Below are 19271 nucleotides of genomic sequence, written 5' to 3' on the forward strand. Positions count from 1 at the left end.
CCATGTGTTTGCGCCGTTCGCGCCGACGTTAAGCATGACAAGTGTATTCAAGTTTATGAATGGGAAAACTTGTTTGAAAACTCGCACTTTTTCAGTCTTTATTAGAGCAATTACGCCTATTGTGTATTGGCAACTTAAATTATAGGTTACACGTTCTGCTGCATGCTTGGTACATGCTATCTGAATACATCTTGGTACATGTTATCTGAATGAGCATCTGGACAGAAAATATGACTCAGTGGACGTTTCAATACACTGAGGTTAGTCATATTTTCATGCGAGAGTCAAGGACGCGATGAGCACCTGACTGCCTTCCCCACCGCAAAGGCATACGTCCAAAGCGAGGAACATTCGTGTCAGTGGCAATATCGCTCCACCTATTGTGAGCCAGCCTTGATTATCGTCAAAGGTCGAGGCCAGTCTCAGCTGGGCGGTTGCTGCAGAACAAAGGAACGCGTGAGCGGCCAAAGCGCGGCGGCAGCGGCAGCCGCAACCATTCTGACGTCTCGCCCAACAGCTCGTTCAAGTGGGAAGAGAGGGCAGAGCGCGGAACGTCCTGCGTGCACAGGAAGCTCGACTAAACTGCATCGGCCGCTCGGTGGAACCGGCTGCTCAAATAAGAGGCCACTCTTCCTCGCACCGCGCATACATAGCTGGTGCCGAGGGCCAAGGTAACGCTCGGGCTGCGGTCGTGTCAAACGAATTAGGTTCGCTACAAACATCCCCCTCACAGTGGGCCGACGCTCAACAGTGCATCCTCCGAGTGCGTGGGGAAAAGAAAAGTGTCCCCCCTCGTTAACCTGAATGAGTGGAGGCGACGATGGTAACCGGAATCTTTTACGTGGAGAAGCTGCCGGACGCTGATGGCACGACCTACAATCACGCAAGCTACGCAGGTAAGCGAGCTTTTGTTATTGGCGCATGTTGCGTAGCTTTGCTAATTGATTTAGGAACGAAAGGAACGGAATGCAAAAGCTCCCGGCGGAAACTGCGCCGGTATGTAGTAGCAGGGATGCTCCTTGTGGTCAGTGGCGTAGCCAGAAATTTCGTTGGTGGGGGGGTGGGGGGGCTCACGTTACAGCTCGGCCTCCTCCTTACAGAATTTGTACAAGGATCAAATATATCAATAATAACTGCATTTCCATTGCCGAAGACGCTGCAAACGAATTCTTCAACGCTACGCACTGTCACGACAAGCGAAATAAGTATTTTTTCATTCAGAAAGTCTACTCGCATGTCCCGAAAATTGTGCCCGAAATAAACAATTCAATGCTTTCATGTTTTTCGCCTACTTAATAAGTCAAGAACTTATCGCATGAACTTTGGAACTATATCAGTTCGAAACCAGCAAAGCAGTGCATGCCGCTCATATGAAAAATTCAAAGGCTCTGAAATAAACAAAGTGACGACAAATATTTAATGAAACTGTTATTTAAGAGTCTTGTTAACATTTTTGTACATATGCAACGGCCAGGGAAAAATTTCAATGACGCTGTCCTTTGTGCGAATGTATTGAGAAGGAGCAGCTGTCACCGGTCGTGTATTGTGAGTAATTGCACCGAAATTATAGTTACAGCAGAGAGTACATATAAAAACCAGGAGTACTGCAAAATATACGAAGGCGAGTCAAAAGAAATTGAGTCAATGGGAATGTATGACAAACGGGGCACTTTATTTAAAAGTAGTCTCTATGAGGATTTAGACATTTGTCCCACTGAGTAACGAGTCGCATGATTTCCGTATCATAAAACTCATTGGTTTGCTGCTTCAAAAAGTCTCCGACTCTTTCACGTCATTGTCTCACTCGAATGTGGTTCCCTTGAGCCTTCCTTCAATTGCTCCAAAATGTGGAAGCCGCAAAGCGGCAGGTATGGGCTGTATGGCATATGTTGCAGCGTTTCCCACTTAAAGTTTGCCAGTTTTTTGTTGACCACATCATCGACTTGGGGACGGGCATTGTCGTGGAGCACGATGACCCCATTCGACAATTTTCCACGTCGTTTGTTCTTGATTGCGACACGCAGTCGATGCGGCGTTTCACAATATCGGAAACGACTGATAGTCTCTCCAGGTTTAGTAATTTCTATCAGTAACGGTCCCTGACGATCGAAAAAAAAAGTCAACACCTTTCCGGCGGCAATGAAAGCCTTTGCTTTCTTTGGGGGTGGTGAATTCGAATGTTTCCACTGTTAGCTTTGCCATCTTGCTTCAGGCTCGTAGTAGCAGCAACCATGATTCCTCTCCGGTCACAATTGCAGACAAGAAGTCGTCACCCTCCTTGTGATATCGGATCAGATGAGTCAAGGCAACATCGAACCTCTCCGTCTTCTGGCGGTGGTTGAAAATTCTGGCCATCCACTGCGCACACAAGAGCCGATAACCAAGACGTTAATGAATTGTGGCGTGAACTGAACCGTGACATGTTCACACGCTCTGCCAGTTCGTCGATACTTATCCTCCGTTCTTGTCTAATCAGCTCGTCAAGCTTTGCATTTGTGTTGGAGGTGCTTGCGCGGTGGCTTTGGCCCGGTCTTATATCGTCCTTGAAACTTTCAAGTCCTTATTTGAAGAGTTTGCTCCAACGCTTTACAGTATCCAGTGAAATTCAATGTTCAACGTACACGGCAGCCATACGGCGACTAATTTCTTTTTGGGAAACACCTTCAGCTATCAAAAACCTCACAACAACACGCTATTCAACTTTTGGAGCATGTATCATGTCCCGCAGCCACGTTCAACCCTATGTACGAGATCATTAAAGAACATTTATACTCACACTTGCGTGTCAGTTTTATAAATGAATGATGCCTTTGTGCTACGCGCATGCCTCGCAGATAATAAACAGAACCATTATTGTGCGGAGTCGGTTGCCTCACTTTCATTTGACTCTCCCTCGCATATTAAAAATGTGAAAGTACAATGGAATATACAAAGGCGGAGATACAGCTTGATAAAGGGCAAGAAAGTGTCACTGGGAACAAAGTTCACTGCACGTGTACGCCAAACCTTAGAACAAGATATTTAAGTATAGGTATGAGTCCCCAATAAATCTATGCACCTTAGAAAAAGTCACTCTATATGATGTGTCAACTAAGGCAAATAAATATGTTGCGCAATCACAGAAGGACAGGGCAGTGAAGCCTCTCCGCTCCCCGTGACGTGACGGCACTTGTGTGCGCTTTCCTCCCTTGCGCGCACAAGAATCAGCCAGCATTGTCGGCTTACCCATGCCAACGCCCCCCCCTCCCCCCCCTCTTCACGCTTTCATTCGCACATACAGCGTGTGGCGCGTGGTCACGAACTTATCGCCCTTGTGACTTTATACGGAACATGAGGACAATGGCGACGGTAGGAATGCGCCAGGAGTGTCCACATCATTGCTATCGAAATAATATAATAAGAGTATCCGGCTATTGAAGCGTCCCGTCCCCCATTGCCTTCCGCATTAGGAGCAACAAAATCAAACTTCCCCATGTGACAATTCTCTGCGCCGCAACGTCTTTCTTTTTCTTTTTTGTGAGACCGGGGCACCGAAATGGAAGAACAAAAAGGAAAACTTGTTGGCCACAATCAATTGCTTCGTTTGGGCAACTAAGAACAAAAAGGAAAACATGTTGGCCACAATCAATTGCTTAGTTTGGGCAACTAGTGTGGCTACCGAAGGAATATCGAAGAAAACGTGACATGCTTGGTCTACAGAGAACACTGGCAGGTATCCTACACCGGCGAGACATGACTTTCCGGTGAAGTGGCGCTCAAGCGAACGCGTTGCAATCCGTCCATACGTCACAGTGATGGCGGCGAGCGACCATTGTTTCTTTTTTCTCGTATGCTAGCCAGAAAACGAGCAAAACTCTGCCAGAATCCACTCGGCCAGTAGAACACGCACGGAAGTGCGCCGTGCGGTGTACGGGGAAAGCGAGAACAACGCATGCACTCTGGCTGGCTCTGGCAGCCCGCGGGTAGCGAGAAGGCGAAAACTGAAGAGGCTCAATGCGTCCTTGCGAATAAAATTCAAAGCAGAAAACTAAACAAGAACGTAGTTACCTTTGCTGACTTTACTGTCTTGACATGGGTGCGCTGGCGCAGGGGAAGAAATGTTGATATTCTTTTCTGGGACATGGTGGCACAAATGAACCATCACAAAGCTTCATCTCATCGAACGTCGCTGCGTGCTTTGTCACCTTGTCTGATAGTGTGTTGATTTGGCTTGTCTCGTTGTATGTTCCGATGTACGACTTCGGAAAATTTAATGCACCTTTGGCGTCAAATCTTTGTAACATTTAACCCGCAAAGCTCCGGAATTGAAAATCTAAAGCACGACTTTGGAAATGTCAATGCATCTTTCGCAACAAAAGTTTATGAGAGCTTAATACCCACAATGTTTCACATTTCAAATCCATGCGCTCCGTAGATTCCGCGGCCTCCGCGAAATGCCGCGACGAGCCTGCTCGCCATCAAAATGTCCTTGAAACCTTGTGCTTGGATGGGGCTCCTTGTGTTACGTGACTCCAGGTGCAAGGTCCCTGCCGCGAAATCCGGTCTGAGTTCGCAATGTTCGAGTTGAAATGTCTTTCTAGCATGAAAAAGACATTTTAGACAAAATGCGAAATGATTTACGGCACCGGGGGTTGGGTTTGTCGGCGGTGCATGACAGCAAGAAAGAATTTCGGTGGAGGGGGGGGGGGCTGAGCCCCATAAGCTCCCCCCCCCCCTCCTGGCTACTCCCCTGCTTGTAGCGTGTCTGTGTTTGCGTATACCCGCGGCAAGTACTGAGAGGAAACGATTCACTATTAACAATGCTGTCGTTATCACTGATCGTTTGGTTTTAGCGCCGTCAACTGCAGCGTTGCGCTTGACAATGAATTGCGCTGACTTCGAGTGGAGGAAAATTCGCGTTGTAAGACTAGCATTTGATTTTGTTGCTTGAAGTTATTCTCGTTTGAACAGCGTGAACAAAATTGAAAACAAGAAGATTATTCAGATTACGCTTGCCTCTCAGAAATATTTCATTGCGAAACTTCCAGATTTATGCCTTTTATTAAAACTGATTTTCCTTTAGCTCGCCTGGAGCACACAACAGAATCAGTTTTTCTGATGGATTACTTGGACAGGTCGGTCTTACATGCCCGATAAATGGCGATGAGTAGGTAGGTAATCTAAACTGTTGAACAAATACCACTTGAGCCACTAACTTTTTGGCACATGTTGCCAATGCGAAATTCAAGTCAAGCAGTCGTAAAGTCGGGCCCTTATATTTGTGGAAGATGTCATGGACGTTACAGTTCAGGTCGTCTCTGTGAGCTAGAGAAACGCTTTCAGAAAACTCAGCTGCAACGCTTAGGTACTTCGTACACCTTTTTAGGACTAATATTCTTGATAACTATAATATATATACTTAACAGACCTGATTGCCTTACTGTTCATCTTCACCTTGGCGATTCCAACATGCCCGGTAATGGGAATAACGAAATTTTAATAAAATTCCGTCCTTGAACATAGCAAGTGTCATGGATGCAGTCTCAGCCTTTTGCAGAAATTGGCACGGCAGGGAGGAAATTTGTTACCTGCCACAAACAAATTTTGTGCGTTCGCACTTGACAAAATTGAAAATTTAGAAGTGCAGTCGTGTTGACAGTAGTAGTAGAATACTTGTTGCCAGTAAGTGCAGTGCATGCCTTTTTCTTCTTTCCATCGCATATCACGGCGCTTCAAAGAAAATCCGCGGAAACCTGAGCATTTCTTATGAGTTTGTGAATGCGAAAGTATTAATGTCCATTCGAACGCCCCTGAGCCGTCCTTATAGTTACGAACTCCTCGTGGGAAAGCGAGTGCTTTGAGACGCTCGGCGCGTTTTGATTTGGCCTTACCGAGGCGCAGTTAGAATGCAGGCGAGAGCGTGCGCAGACAAGGAACGCGCGGATAACACGGGCTTACGAGAGCGAGAGAGAGGGTGACGTGGCGTCGTGGCGTTTCACTCTCCCCTCAGGCAACAGCTGGCACGCTATTGCTGCAGCAGGTGATCTTCGATTTGTTTATATAGGTAAATATAGGAGACTTGCGGAATAATGTTTTGTTAAACATGGGCTCGAAAATGTCTCTGAGATTTATATGTGTTATTGAGAGATCTGATTATCAATTACATATGAGAAGCTTTTACAGTGTTGCGAAACCTTTTGAAGTGGGTCGGCGATTGCTGTACCGATTCCTGGAAGAATACGTATCACACATATTTGCAGCAATCAGTACGACTACACTAACGAGCTCTTAGAATTATGACGAATACGATATACACAAATCCGAGCAGAGTTGTGTTTTCGTCTACCCACATTTTAACGCGACAGCGTTAAGGACCCCGTGTCGCAAGAAATCTCGTATCGGCGTCGGACATCACTTCGGCAAAAATATTTTCGAACCACACATACATAGGCCCTCAGTGTGACGCAAGGAATTTACTGAAATACTTGAATTTCTCAAGCTAAAATACGTGGGAAAATCGTAAACTACGACTTACACACAACCTACAGACATGATAGCTCTGGGATTGTAATTTCACTATACGAGAAAACATTATTCTGTTACGGGAAAACTGAAACAAACCCCTTTTCCAGCGTTTCTGCAATCCATAGACCGCCGACGGCGTCCGCCATTTGCGCGCGCCGGCACGTGAATATCTCGGAGTCCACGTAGTGGTGCGTCCGTTTCCTTGAAACACTTCCAGATGGCGCCTGCCTCCGCCGCATCGCGGCCCACGCAAAAGACCGCGTTTCTACCAGAAAGCCCACCTTCGTTCATAACGTTCGCCGCGAATGCTTCCCGCTAAACATTACGGTTACATACGCTGCAGTTGCCGGGAAGCCTGAGAAGCAGTCTGGGATCCTTTAATGCTATCGTGTTCCACTCTCAAAGGCGAAGCTTTAGCGTCCTCCAAAATTTTAACTATTGGATCAGCCTGCACACTGCAAGAAGACTTGCTGCAAGTTCTCGTATCCCCGCCCGATTTGCGCATTAGTTACAATGAGTAGTTCGTATAGTTAATCATGAACAGGAGTTTAATTACACTATATCGATTAGCCTCATGATGGCACTCAAAAGGAACGCAAGGAGGGCCACAACTAATGTTTAATTTATCTCTATGCCCCTATATGCCGAAAGACTTGAAATGAAAGGCCAGATGAATTTTGTTGCGCTCCCGTATAGAATGAATTTCTCAATAATATCAAGTTCAATAAGGATATTGAGCGATAAATTAAGCGTTATTTATTAGACGTCTAACAAACTAGCAAATTAATTAAGGAAATGAGAAAATTTGGATTTTTCGCTTATTTTGTCTACATCTTAATTATGTCAATTTCTTGTGCGAAGCCACAGTGTTTTCCTCACTGGATGTCCAAACATTTCCTGTGCATGCGATCTCTACCTCCGCCCTTTCGCTGTTTTGTATGCCTTTTTTGTCATGGATACAGCCTTGTGAACACTTGTATGTTTTTATTTTTTGCGAAAATAAACAATACTAAACAAACTCTGAAGAGAAAGTGAGACAAAAATGTTGCTTAAGTTCTGACTAGGGCTGTCAAGTGGACTTAAGTAGAAAAGTAGCTGTTTTGGAACACTATATTATAGGCTAACATGACCTGAATCATCTGAATCATTTGTATGCTGTGCGTGCTGGTGACCAAAAATAAAAAACAGAAGTCAGCGAATCTAACAGCAGGGTGTTGAGGGCTCTTACCTTGCTAGTATATTTTGATAAAGATGACAGCTTAAATTCTGCATTTGCCTTCAGATTGTAAGGTTGCAAATAAAACACTATTCAAGAGAACAGAAATACCCTCGATTTTCAAGCACATAGGCATACACATACAAAAACACTTAGTCCGCATTATCCCTCAATTTTTCTGGTTTGTCAGAGTCCCTAACAAAACTAAATTCTGCGGAACGCAACTGACCGCTTGTTAACACGGCGGTGACAATTGTTCGAGCTTTAAACAGCTTAAATACTACACTTCCCCTTTCGGTCGACCTGAAAGCCGCCCTGGAGTATTGTCTGGTCCGAAAGCAGTGAGAAACGGAAGCGATTTGTTCAGATTCACGTCAGCGAGCTCAGCCGCTCCAATATCTACGCCTTTCTATGCTGACGATCGGTGTTATTCAGCCGCTGTGCTATAAATACGAACATAAATTTTTTCAAATTTGTTTTAGTCAATTTATTTACTCCTACGCTTTCAAACGTCCAGTCATCGAATGCGTTTAGTAATACTGTAGAATCTACGGTGTTTACACCCGTTCAAATCGGTTTTGTAAAGAACAAAAACAGCACTAATTTTGTGAGCGCAATGTGATGTCTCTTATGACCACTAGGTTGTGAAGCACTACAATGGGAACGCTACCATACCCGCCGTGGTTGCTTTGTGGCTATCGTGTTGGCCTGCTAAGCACAAGGTTGCGAGATCGAATCCCGGCCACGGTGGCCGCATTTCGAAGGGGGCGGAATGCGAAAACACCCGTGTACTTAGATTTAGGCGCACGTTAAAGAACCCGAGGTGGTCCAAATTTTTGAAGTACGGCCCACCCCCTACACGGCGTGCCTCATAATCAGGTCGTGGTGTTGGCACGTAAAACCCCGTAATCTAAATAATGAAGACTGCCACAGTGAAGGCCACCGTTGCATAATATGCACGAAGCCGATGTGTTGTGCGGTAAGTCGCGGCCACTTGCATGTAGTTTTTCAATAATAAAATGGGTTAGAGAAGAACATTAGCAACTTTCGTACCTTCGAAGTGGCTAAAATCTCTCCGATTGTTTGTTCAAGTTGCTAAAAATTTGCCTGTCACTAAAGAGAAAACTTTGCCGCTAAACAGAAAAGGAAACCGCTAAATCTGGCGACAAAATTGCTAAACTGCCAACACTGATCAGTAAGTTATGAAAAGCAACGCTGATCTTATGTTTCCAGAGATGGTTAGGTTAGGCTTGGCCTCGGCTGTTGTTTTGTTGAATTTGCCAGTGAGGAGGGAGGAGGGGCAAATGGACAACTTTGCTTCCTCACTTCTGACAATGAGGGGACAAGGGCCCCACCCACCCCTCTCCGCTCCGCCCCTCCAGTAGATACGCCTTTGGATCCTAGCCACAGGTTCGCTATATGAAGCTACAAAAGAAGACAAGAAATTATTAGCGACTAGCATAAGCCATGCCAGTGTAACAGTGACGCGCACGTCAGAAGCGGTGCACGACGCGGCCATGGTGGTGTGTCATATGACGTCTCTGTCAAAAGAAAGCTAGGTGACGAGAATAAGGCGCGATATGACACGTTGCTGTTGGAGCCCATTTACTTCTGAATCAATTTGGCGACGCTTGCAAGGCAGTTTTGTTGGCTCATTTTGTGCCCTCTGTCGCACTGTTAATAAGGCTCAACCAACCCAACTATGTAAGTACGCTTGCGCTCCTTCATGAATATCTTCGCGCAGCGCCTAAATGCACAGTAAGACGGAGATCGGTAACAGTTATATAGAGCCTACCTTGCCTGTCTTCACTGCGTGTTTACTAACATAGATCGGTGGTGCCTAGAAGTGTACCTATTTGCCAAGGTCTATTGGAGTGTGTTGTGACGCTGTTGTGAAAAATTGAGATCATCCACGGTTTTCTTCGTACTGCTGAGTTAACACTTGAGTGCTACGCCGTGGCGCACATGTTTGGAGTCAGTGCGTTGGATAAGCTGAGGCTCATAACATTTATTATTTATTCAAATACAAAGGTGCTTACGAGTACAACTTGTTCTCCCCAAAGTACAGCTACAGATATTCTCGAGGCCACTTTTAAAGAACATGTGGCGTAGCAGCATTGTTGTACTCTGCGTGTGTTGTTCTATATGTTATCGTTCGTTCAGCACTTCCTGCGCGGCGTAGTTAGACAAAGCCATCGTGCAATAACGTCATCCGTAGAAGCATGGTCGTTACTTACCGTTAGTGGAGAGTGGAATGAATATGACGCAGACAATGCGGTTCGCACCTATCATTTCATTATTTTGCTTTGTTGTGCATATTTACGATGATATCGACCTAATAGGAAGATGAAAATTACGCTTATATGTCAGGTAAGCCCGATTATGCTCCTGCCATTGAAAATGCACTTGCGTTAATAATGGTTAACATGTTTTGGAGTGGTTAACCGAGGCCCATTGTAAAGGCTAATAACTTTTTATTTGGTAATGTTACTAACGCGATCACCGCTAACTGCATGTTACTACAGGTTACAGCAAGTGCATGTTGCTGCATGTTAATATTTTGGCCAACAGTTAAAGTTATAACTATAGAACAACTTTTTTCGTTAAAGGTGATGTATGTACGAGAAATTACCATGTCGAAAATGTTAACGTCTTTCTTCTATAAAATATATAATTTGCGCTTTAAAAGATGTACATTTCCATGAAAACTTACTCATGACCTCTTGCTCTGACCCTATATTCAATTATTTATGTGGCATCCTATCAAGCCAACACAACTGCGATGATTCAGTTATCTAAAAAAAAAGCAGAGTAAAATGGAGCTAACTGCCTTGCCCACGACTCCGGTGGTTTACCAGATAGCGAAAATTATAAGACTTCCATTTACCACGCCTTTTGTTAACAGCGTTATGTTTTTCGCTAGAATAACAGCTTGGGATTGTCGGTGTGAACAGCGCAAAACGTAGACGGGACACGAGAGGAGAAGACGACACCACAAACAGCGCTTGTGGCGTCGTCTTCTCCTCTCGTGTCCCGTCTACGTTTTGCGCTGTTAACACCAGGAATGTTATGTCGCGTATTACGTTACTGATTTTATATGCTTTGGTATGTAGCGATTGTTAGTTTCGCTGCTCTCTGTAATGCTGCCGTACTTGGAAGATATTTCAAATGAATAAATGGATTAAATCAAATTCGTTGGAAATGACGTACGTTGCGCTACACTGACACACAGACATGGCGGGATCTTTATGCAGTGTTTCATAACCTTAAACATATTTGGGCACGCTTCCCCATTGTATATTTAGTTATTAGTGAATTAAGTACCGACGAAAGATCACTGATGGACTCGTTTACCGTAGGAAAGAGCTGCTTCTACTCGGGCTACATTAAGACTACGCCTATTTTCAGTCGTCAGAATACACTACATGCGATTGTTCTTACAGGGTTGCTTACCAAGAGACTACAGTTCAGCGGTGCACGGGGATTTTTTTCGACAGCACACATTTCGCGGTGAGATCTGGTCGCTACTACAAAGCTGCAATACTTTAAAAGTTGCTATGGTTTCCAAGTAACGGGGTTCGGACTGTGGTGCGTGGCGTACAACTGAATACGAATCGAATATCAATGGCTCCGAATAATTATGAATCACTTGCATGATGGTCCGGCATAAGGAATAGACTACACACTTCTTTTTTTAAGAACATGCCCGTGAAAGAGCGGAGAGGCTTGGCCTCCCGATTCCGACATGGGAGCAGCCAGCGGCGAGCCGGGGACCCCAACGGGTCTCCGCCGGCTAGTCCATCAGGACCTCAATAAAAGTTCATTGTCTGTCTGTCTGTTCGCATAGAATGCTGAACACTGAGTAGTTGTTTATTCGTATTGATTTTCTTGATAATTCTAGTCCACCAACGCACAAGTACGCATGCACATAAAACATAAAAGCATACACATACACATAAATGTCCTATTTCTTTAAACGCGCCTGTCCTCAGTGCGAATACATACATACATACATACATACATACATACATACATACATACATACATACATACATACATACATACATACATACACACACACACACACACACACACACATACATACATACATACATACATACATACATACATACATACATACATACATACATACATACATACATACATACATACATACATACATACATACATACATACATACATACATACGTACATAAGACGAAGTTTCCTATAGCGAACATCTGATCCGATTACCAAATCAGTTAGCAGCCGATTCGAGTCGCCATTGTATCAGCATCTTCAAATTTTTGCTCTTTCCTACAGCCCTAAACTGTCATTTATTTTCCGAACGTGCCTTTAGTGCCCACCTTGTTGTGGCGGCCAAGTTCTGAGGCACTATGCCCCGTCAGAGCGACGGCCACAGCATTAATAGCACCCTGTGTTCGTGGCATTTATTTCTACTGGAACGTTTCTTTTTTCAGTCAGGACAGGTCGCAAGCTGCTGGGTGCCTTCCGTGTGATCAAGGAGTCTTGGCGCCTCGTGTACATCATATGTGTACCCATCCTTCTTGTTCCAGTGGCAACGGGCATAGGAGGAAAGGTACGTTCCTCAAGTGTTATACCGTGAAGACGCACCTCCAAAGTGAGTTTCTTTCTTTCTTTCGTTTTTTTGTCTATTGTGCCACCTATAAGGCAAGGTGCGCTAAAGGATCATTGCAATTACTTTCGCGCAGAATGGCTCTACGCGCCTTAAAGAAGAAACTCTGTAACCCCAATAGGTTACTAATATATGGATAGCTACAAGCAAAGTAAGCTCGCCCCGATTAAAATCTCCGAATGAACGGCCAGGGGGGTTGACATGGTTTGACCACTCATAGGTATTGTAGTAATCATTGACCGATAACTAGGTGTAAAAGGGTCCCTGCACTTATCCATGTTAGGATTGGGGGCTCAATCCCATCGCTCGTAACCCGTTGTCAAGATTGGAGTCCGGCATGAATTAGAAGGTAGCTGGCCCATGCCGTCGTCGAACTTGTCAACGCTGAGGACGTCGATGAAGGGAAGGACCGCTTCTCATCGAGAACGAGGAATACGGGTTTATTTACAGTATTTACCTGCAGTTCATCAGTCTAGCATGACTGCGAGAGAAAGTACGTCTGTCTACTGGCGGAAACGTTCGTCCAGTCATCGTAAACACTCCGCCTCTCCGCGGGACGGTTTACACACACACAAACGCACGCACACACACACGCACACACGCACACACACACACACACACACACACACACACACACACACACACACACACACACACACACACACACACACACACACACACACACACACACACACACACACACACACACACACACACACACACACACACACACACACACACACACGCACGCACGCACACACACACACACACACGCACACACACACACACACACACACACACACACACACACACAGGTTCTCGGTCTGAAACCGATATCACACGAATTTCGTAGAACTCGAAGCGGACCCTCACAGTGCGCCCGGGCAGCCATTGCCTTGCACCTTGGTCGGCGCGTGAGAAGAGGTCTCCGACGACGTTCCCGCGGCAACTCCCCCACTCGTAGCAGATCAGGTCCGCGTTGGTGGGTTCGGTAACAATAGTTGACCCGCCGAACTCAATCAGTCACAACGGCGACGAGGCTAGAGCGTAACGGTGGCGGTTTCAGCACAAAGCCTGCTTCGTCAAACGCATCCTAGCTGAAGCGACGGAGAGTGGAGGACGCGCGTATTGTTCCCGACACAAAGTCGACTTAGTCACGCCGTGGCTAGGTAAAATTTATTCTCCAGCTTTATAGCCAGATTTTCAGTCTTAAGGTATAGCCTACCCTTGCCGGGTTACATCGTTAACCTCTGTAAGCTCGAAGGTATACAAAAGCAAGCTCTATAAACGAGCTGCGATAATCCGCAGCGTCCAAGCTACAGCCGTCAACATTACCAACAACCGGGGCCATCGAAACGTAACGTACGTTGCCGTGTCCACTGTCATCGGGAACACTCTACTGGGCGACGCTCTCACTGCTGGAGTTCTAGCTGAAGGAACCGCCGAAACTACGTCAGTGCACTGTACGGGTGCCAGCGCCGCCTACCACAAGACATCCGCGGCAAAGCCAGGAGCTTACACTGTTGCCAGAACAAAAAAATCGCACGTATCATGCACTATTTAACCGCGACCTGCACTGTACATTGAGGTAGAAACTCAAACAGCGCACATTTGGCATGTCGCTCGCATACATCTCCACCACCTTGACCACTCGCCAAAAAATGGGCCCCGTGCGAGTTTATCCCCTATCCTTGCACCTAGCTGCGCGCAACTACATAGCTGCAGTGCGGGAGCAATCGCCGTTGAGGCTTATGTATTCTGCTAGAGTATGGCTTCACAGGACGGTTAAGCTCGTGACCAACTCGGATGTCGCCTATTCAAACACATGTAAAACACAGAAACGCTTTCATGAGGCAACATCGTGACCAATTTGAATGAAATTGGTAACATTTAAAACACCAAAGTTAAATTTTAAGGACTGTAGGAAGCAGAACACTTTTTTAGAGGTAGCGAGAAAGTGGTAGGTAAAAAAAAAAGAAACAGAGGCATGAAGTTTACAAATCGCTAACTCTGTATTGAGAACAGATATCGCAGTTCGATCAACTGCATCCGTTAGCGCATCTAAATCAGGCAAATGCGATGTATCAATTTATGTTTTACCTGAATTTAACACAACGTGTACAAGGGTTTTGCAGCAATCTTAATCAAATGTAAGTGGTGTACTTGGGAGCAATGTACAATATATCAAAATTTTGTGCTTTAGTGGTATTATTCGGTGCATCTTAGACAATTGTGAAATCATTTTACGCGCAAGCGTAACTGTCCAGCTCTGCAAATTAGCGGTGTCTGTCTGAAGTCGCGAAGCAAGCGAACGAGGAAGGCTCCTGGATGTGCAGAAAATCGCGTGCCGCGACATGTACGAAAGAGCGCGAGGAGGGATGGATGAATGGATGGATGTTATCGGCGTCCCCTTTGAAACGGGGCGGTGGGTTGTGCCACCAGGCTCTTGTTACTTTGTTGTGTAATGTCCTACCAATGTTAAAAAAGAAGTAAAAAGAAAATGAAAACAGAAACCCCACGAACCCCACGACGAATTTCCGTAACCAAAGTATCTGAACCCCTATTCTGAACTTTGTTTTGTACGCCTCCGTTGTTTGTCGTTTCCGTACTTTTGTTCCGCCAATCTTCCAATCGCCTCCTACTAATCTCTGTTGCGGACATGTTTACTTTCGCCCTGCTTTCGCTAAATTCAAGTTCTTTAGGAGACCAGTGATTCCCGAATCAACCGCTGGGCAGATATCTTCACATTCTAATACAACATTCTCCTTCGTTTCCTTAGCTTTACGGCAGCAAGCACATGCTTCTTCTTCCTTATATCTCGCTTTATAAGTGCGTGCTGCAAGGCATCCTGATCTCTCTTCAAAGAGTAATTAGCTTCGCTTTGAGTTATAAATTGTTTCTTTCCTGATTTTTTTCCCTCCTAAGTAGTTATTCATGTCAGGTTTCTTTTCCATTGCGCCACCCACGAGATTATGTCAGCCTTTCTGGCTTTCCGCTTGACGTTACTTGTTGCTGTGTTGCCCACCTTACATGTTGCATACTTGCTGGTAAGCTTCCCAGTTCTTTTCTTCCACTGTGAATCAATGTTGTTCCTGTACAAATAGCTGAACTCTCCAAGCCCATTTATTTTCTTCCACATTCCTCAGTCGTTCTTCTAAATAATTATACTGTGAGTTTCCCTCACTTCAATACTAGTCTGGCCCATATCACCTTGCGCAGATTCATTTGTGGTCTTCCCGTAAGCACCCGATGCGAGGCGTCCCACTGATCTTGTTCCTTCGAGTCCTGATTGTACCCCTGATTTCAAGCAAACAACCGCATTTCCAAACGTAAGCCCTGGAACCATTACAACTTTTCACATATCTCGGAGCACCTCGTACCTGTTGTATCCCCATAGCGCTCTGTGTTTCATTATGGCCGCATTTCTCTTCCCCTTTACTGTTATTGTTTTTTCTTGTGTTTTCATATTATAAAACTTTCGTTCATCCATGTACCAAGGTATTTATATTCTTTTTACGCGAGGTATTTCCTCGCCCTGTATTGTCGCTGTCTGTTCGCTGCTTGCATTGAATGCCATACACCTGATAATTTAACGCTAAATTTCAGACCTTACCTAACGCCTTCCTGTCCAAAGATATTAGCCAGACATCGCATATCACTCTGCTTGTTAGCTAGCGACACAACGTCGTCCGCATAAAACCAACCTGGAAGCGGCTGCTCTGCTGTATCCGCCTGTTTGTATCAGAGATTAAACCCAATATTACTTCCTTCTAGCGCCCTTTCCATCCTCACCATGTGCAGCATAAACAGCAGTGGGGATAAATGGCACCCCTACCTCATTCCCTTGTTGATACCAATTTTCTCTTCGCTCCTCATCCCCTCCCATTCAACGCAAATGGTATTTTCTAGGTAAATCTCTCTCAATATCTGTAGGAATAGTCATCTAAGCCTTCCATTTCGAGAATACACCACAAGATATTGCGGTCTACATTGTCATATGCTCCTGTAATGCCTAAAAAGGCCACATATAACAGCCGCGTTTCTACTCTTGATATTTCAAACCACTGAGTAAGGTCAAATAGGTTATCACCCAAACGCCTACCTATTCTGAACTCTTTCTGAAATTCCCCCAAAATGTCATTGTTCTCTGCCCATGTTGGTAGCTTTGACTTGATTACCTGCATTGCTAACCTGTATATTACCGATGTAATGGTCTATACGAGTGAATTATATCTTTCTCCTCCTGACCTTTATAAATGAAATTCATTGTACATTGTCGCCAACTGTCTCGTAATCGTCTTTTAGACCTTTTTCTACTGCGTTCAACTTTTTTTTACTTTTCGGCCCTAGTTCATTAATCAGCGTAACGGGAACCTCGTCTAGCCTGGTGGCTGTGTGCTTCGCCGTTTTCTCTTCGGCTTTCTTCCAGTTGAAATTTCTCAGCACAAGCTCCATTTTTATCCGCTTTACCTTTCTTCCTCAACAACAGCCTCGTCATTGCTTTGGAAAAACGCGGCTGTTATTTTTCGAATGTAATTTAATGCTGCGTCCCCGTCCAGTTTGTTTACATCTTCGTCTTGGATATGTTGTTGTATTGTTCCAGACTTCCTGGCTAATATTTTATGTTGTTCCAAAATATTTTAGGTGCGACCTTCTTTTCCTCACGTAGTTTTGACAACCAACGTTCACTTTCACCTTTTATCTTTGCTTGCACATGTATTTGAATCATAGATTGTTTCTCCTGGTGTGTTTCCTATTTTCTGGCTACTTCATTCTGCGGCAACTGCGCTGTTTCCTTGCCTGCCTGCGCTCTCGGGATGCTTTCTGTCGTTCGGCGATCGCTTCTCGTATCTCCCTGTTCTGCGAGCTTTTCGGTTTCTTTTTTCCTTTTCTACGAGCACGTTGCTTCTCTTTCCGTATTTGTGTCCTTATTACGCTTAGAAGCTCACTATATTTCCGCTCTTTGCTTGGCCATTGGCAAGTTCTTCCTTGACTCTTGTGGCAATATTTGTTATTTGTTCAGTGTTCAAATTTGGACAGGCCATTTCGCGCTCCTTGCTCTCTTTCCCAACTGCATATCCCATTTTCAAAATCATGCGCTTGTGGTCACTCCCTATGCTGCTATAGCCTTTCTCGTCAATGGCAATTTTTCTCACCTTATCATATATTCCTTCTGTCATAAGATAGTGATAAATAGTGAAATGCCAATTTTTCACTTGCCACGTGATCTGCCCGTCACATTTAGGCCCTGTATTCACGATAACGAGGTTATGTTGCTTACAAAGATCTAGCAATAACTTCCACGTTGTTGTCGGTATAGTCATCTAGATCCTGTATGTGCGCATTTCTGTCACCTAATAGGATAATTTCGCCATCATTCCCGAAACCCTTAAATTCAGCACTTACACATTCCACTAACTTTAACCACTAACACTAAGCAGACGTATCATCACCACATACATATATATACCGATGGTTCGACCTCACCAACCAACCCAACTGCCGCATTCGTCGTACCAGCTAAGCAGGTTACAGGTCGACTCAAATTGTCGCACATAACTACATCTACGTCGGCAGAACTCGCAGCTCTCCGTGCCGCTATGACGTACTATCAGCGTCAAATGAAACGTGAACAGTTGAGCGCGTGGCCCAAGCATAAGTGAAGGATAGTGCGCGCCGTCTAGTCATCACCATTGACGAACATGCACATCCGGTTGGGCAGCACCGAGCGATCCCCTGGTTCTGGTTCTTACATTTCAGAGGGAGAAAATGCAAATAAAAGAGAAGCTAACATTTCTAGTTTACGGCGAGTATAGTCGAACAGTTCGCCGAAATCATAAGTGCACCGGCATGGCATCGGCACGAACAGTGGTGTGCGCAGTTTGCACAGTCATCGTTGTTGATTCGCTCCTGTGGCTTGCGGCTTGTGCGCCACATTCATTCTTTCATTCGGCACACTTGCGCAGCGCGCTATGACTGGCAGCCGCGGCTGTGGCCGGCGTGGGCGTGCCGAGCGTCTTTGCTAAGTATGGACAGCTGGGCTAGTTGGTTATGATTAGCATTATGAAACATCGTTCCATCGCACAATTGAACACGGACGAGAAGAGAAACTCGTTCGTGTTGTCTTTCTCTTCTCGTCCGTGTTCAATTGAGTGCTGGAACGATGTTTCATAATGCGAGCGCCTTTGGCCGTTTGACGCCCGAACGAGCGCCGTGCGGCCAAACCGGATGGGCGCGCTTGTCAGTGGTGATGACCGGACGGCATGCACTGCACCTTCACTTATGCTTGGTCCACGCGCTCGGCTGTTCACGTTTCATTTCACGCTGATAATACGCCACCGAAGAGCCAACAGAGAAAGGGGCCGTATTTTGTGATTCTGATTTTGAAGGGAGCTCTTCACAGTATCAAATCCGCATTACATCACAGAACTTACGAGCAGATAGATCTCTGCGATTCAAGTGCCTTCAATTACCGAATACATAAACTGGTCCCCACGCTACGGCTGCAACTGCCATCTAGCCTTTCCCGCGGCGAAACAACCTCGCTGTGCCGCTTGTGGCTGGTAGTGGCGTTCACGAACGCCTACTGCTATCGTTTGGGAACGGCCGAGAGCCCGGTGTACGACACCTGTGGGTGCGAGGAAGCCGTCGGGCGCCTATTGTGTACCTGCCCTCGCTACGATGTACAAAGCCTATCCTTGCGGGCAACTTTACACCCACTGGACTCAAGACCGTTCACCGAGTTAAAGATACTCGGACCGTGGTAACTCCCACCACTGGCACGAAAAGCGATTCGCGCATCAGTACAAACTTGAAGTGCACCGGATTAAGAGAATGTTTATAGTGTCCCCGTGTATAGTGTCCCTCCCACACACACTCAGTGCTCACTCTCTC

At 45.5% G+C, this 19271-nt stretch overlaps 1 protein-coding gene across 1 annotated transcript in view; it reads left to right on the forward strand.

Moving 5' to 3' along the window:
- Nucleotides 1–564: 564 nt before the first annotated feature.
- LOC142576001 (Na(+)/citrate cotransporter-like) overlaps nt 565–19271 on the forward strand; it is a 70684-nt gene continuing 51977 nt past the window's right edge. Inside the window, exons 1-2 of the mRNA XM_075685868.1 lie at nt 565–896; nt 12202–12320. Coding sequence (XP_075541983.1) covers nt 821–896; nt 12202–12320 — 195 coding nt within the window. The 5' untranslated portion in view covers nt 565–820. The remainder of the gene's footprint in view (nt 897–12201; nt 12321–19271) is intronic.

Source organism: Dermacentor variabilis, chromosome 3 (assembly GCF_050947875.1).
Source record: "Dermacentor variabilis isolate Ectoservices chromosome 3, ASM5094787v1, whole genome shotgun sequence".
Lineage (NCBI taxonomy): Eukaryota > Metazoa > Arthropoda > Arachnida > Ixodida > Ixodidae > Dermacentor > Dermacentor variabilis.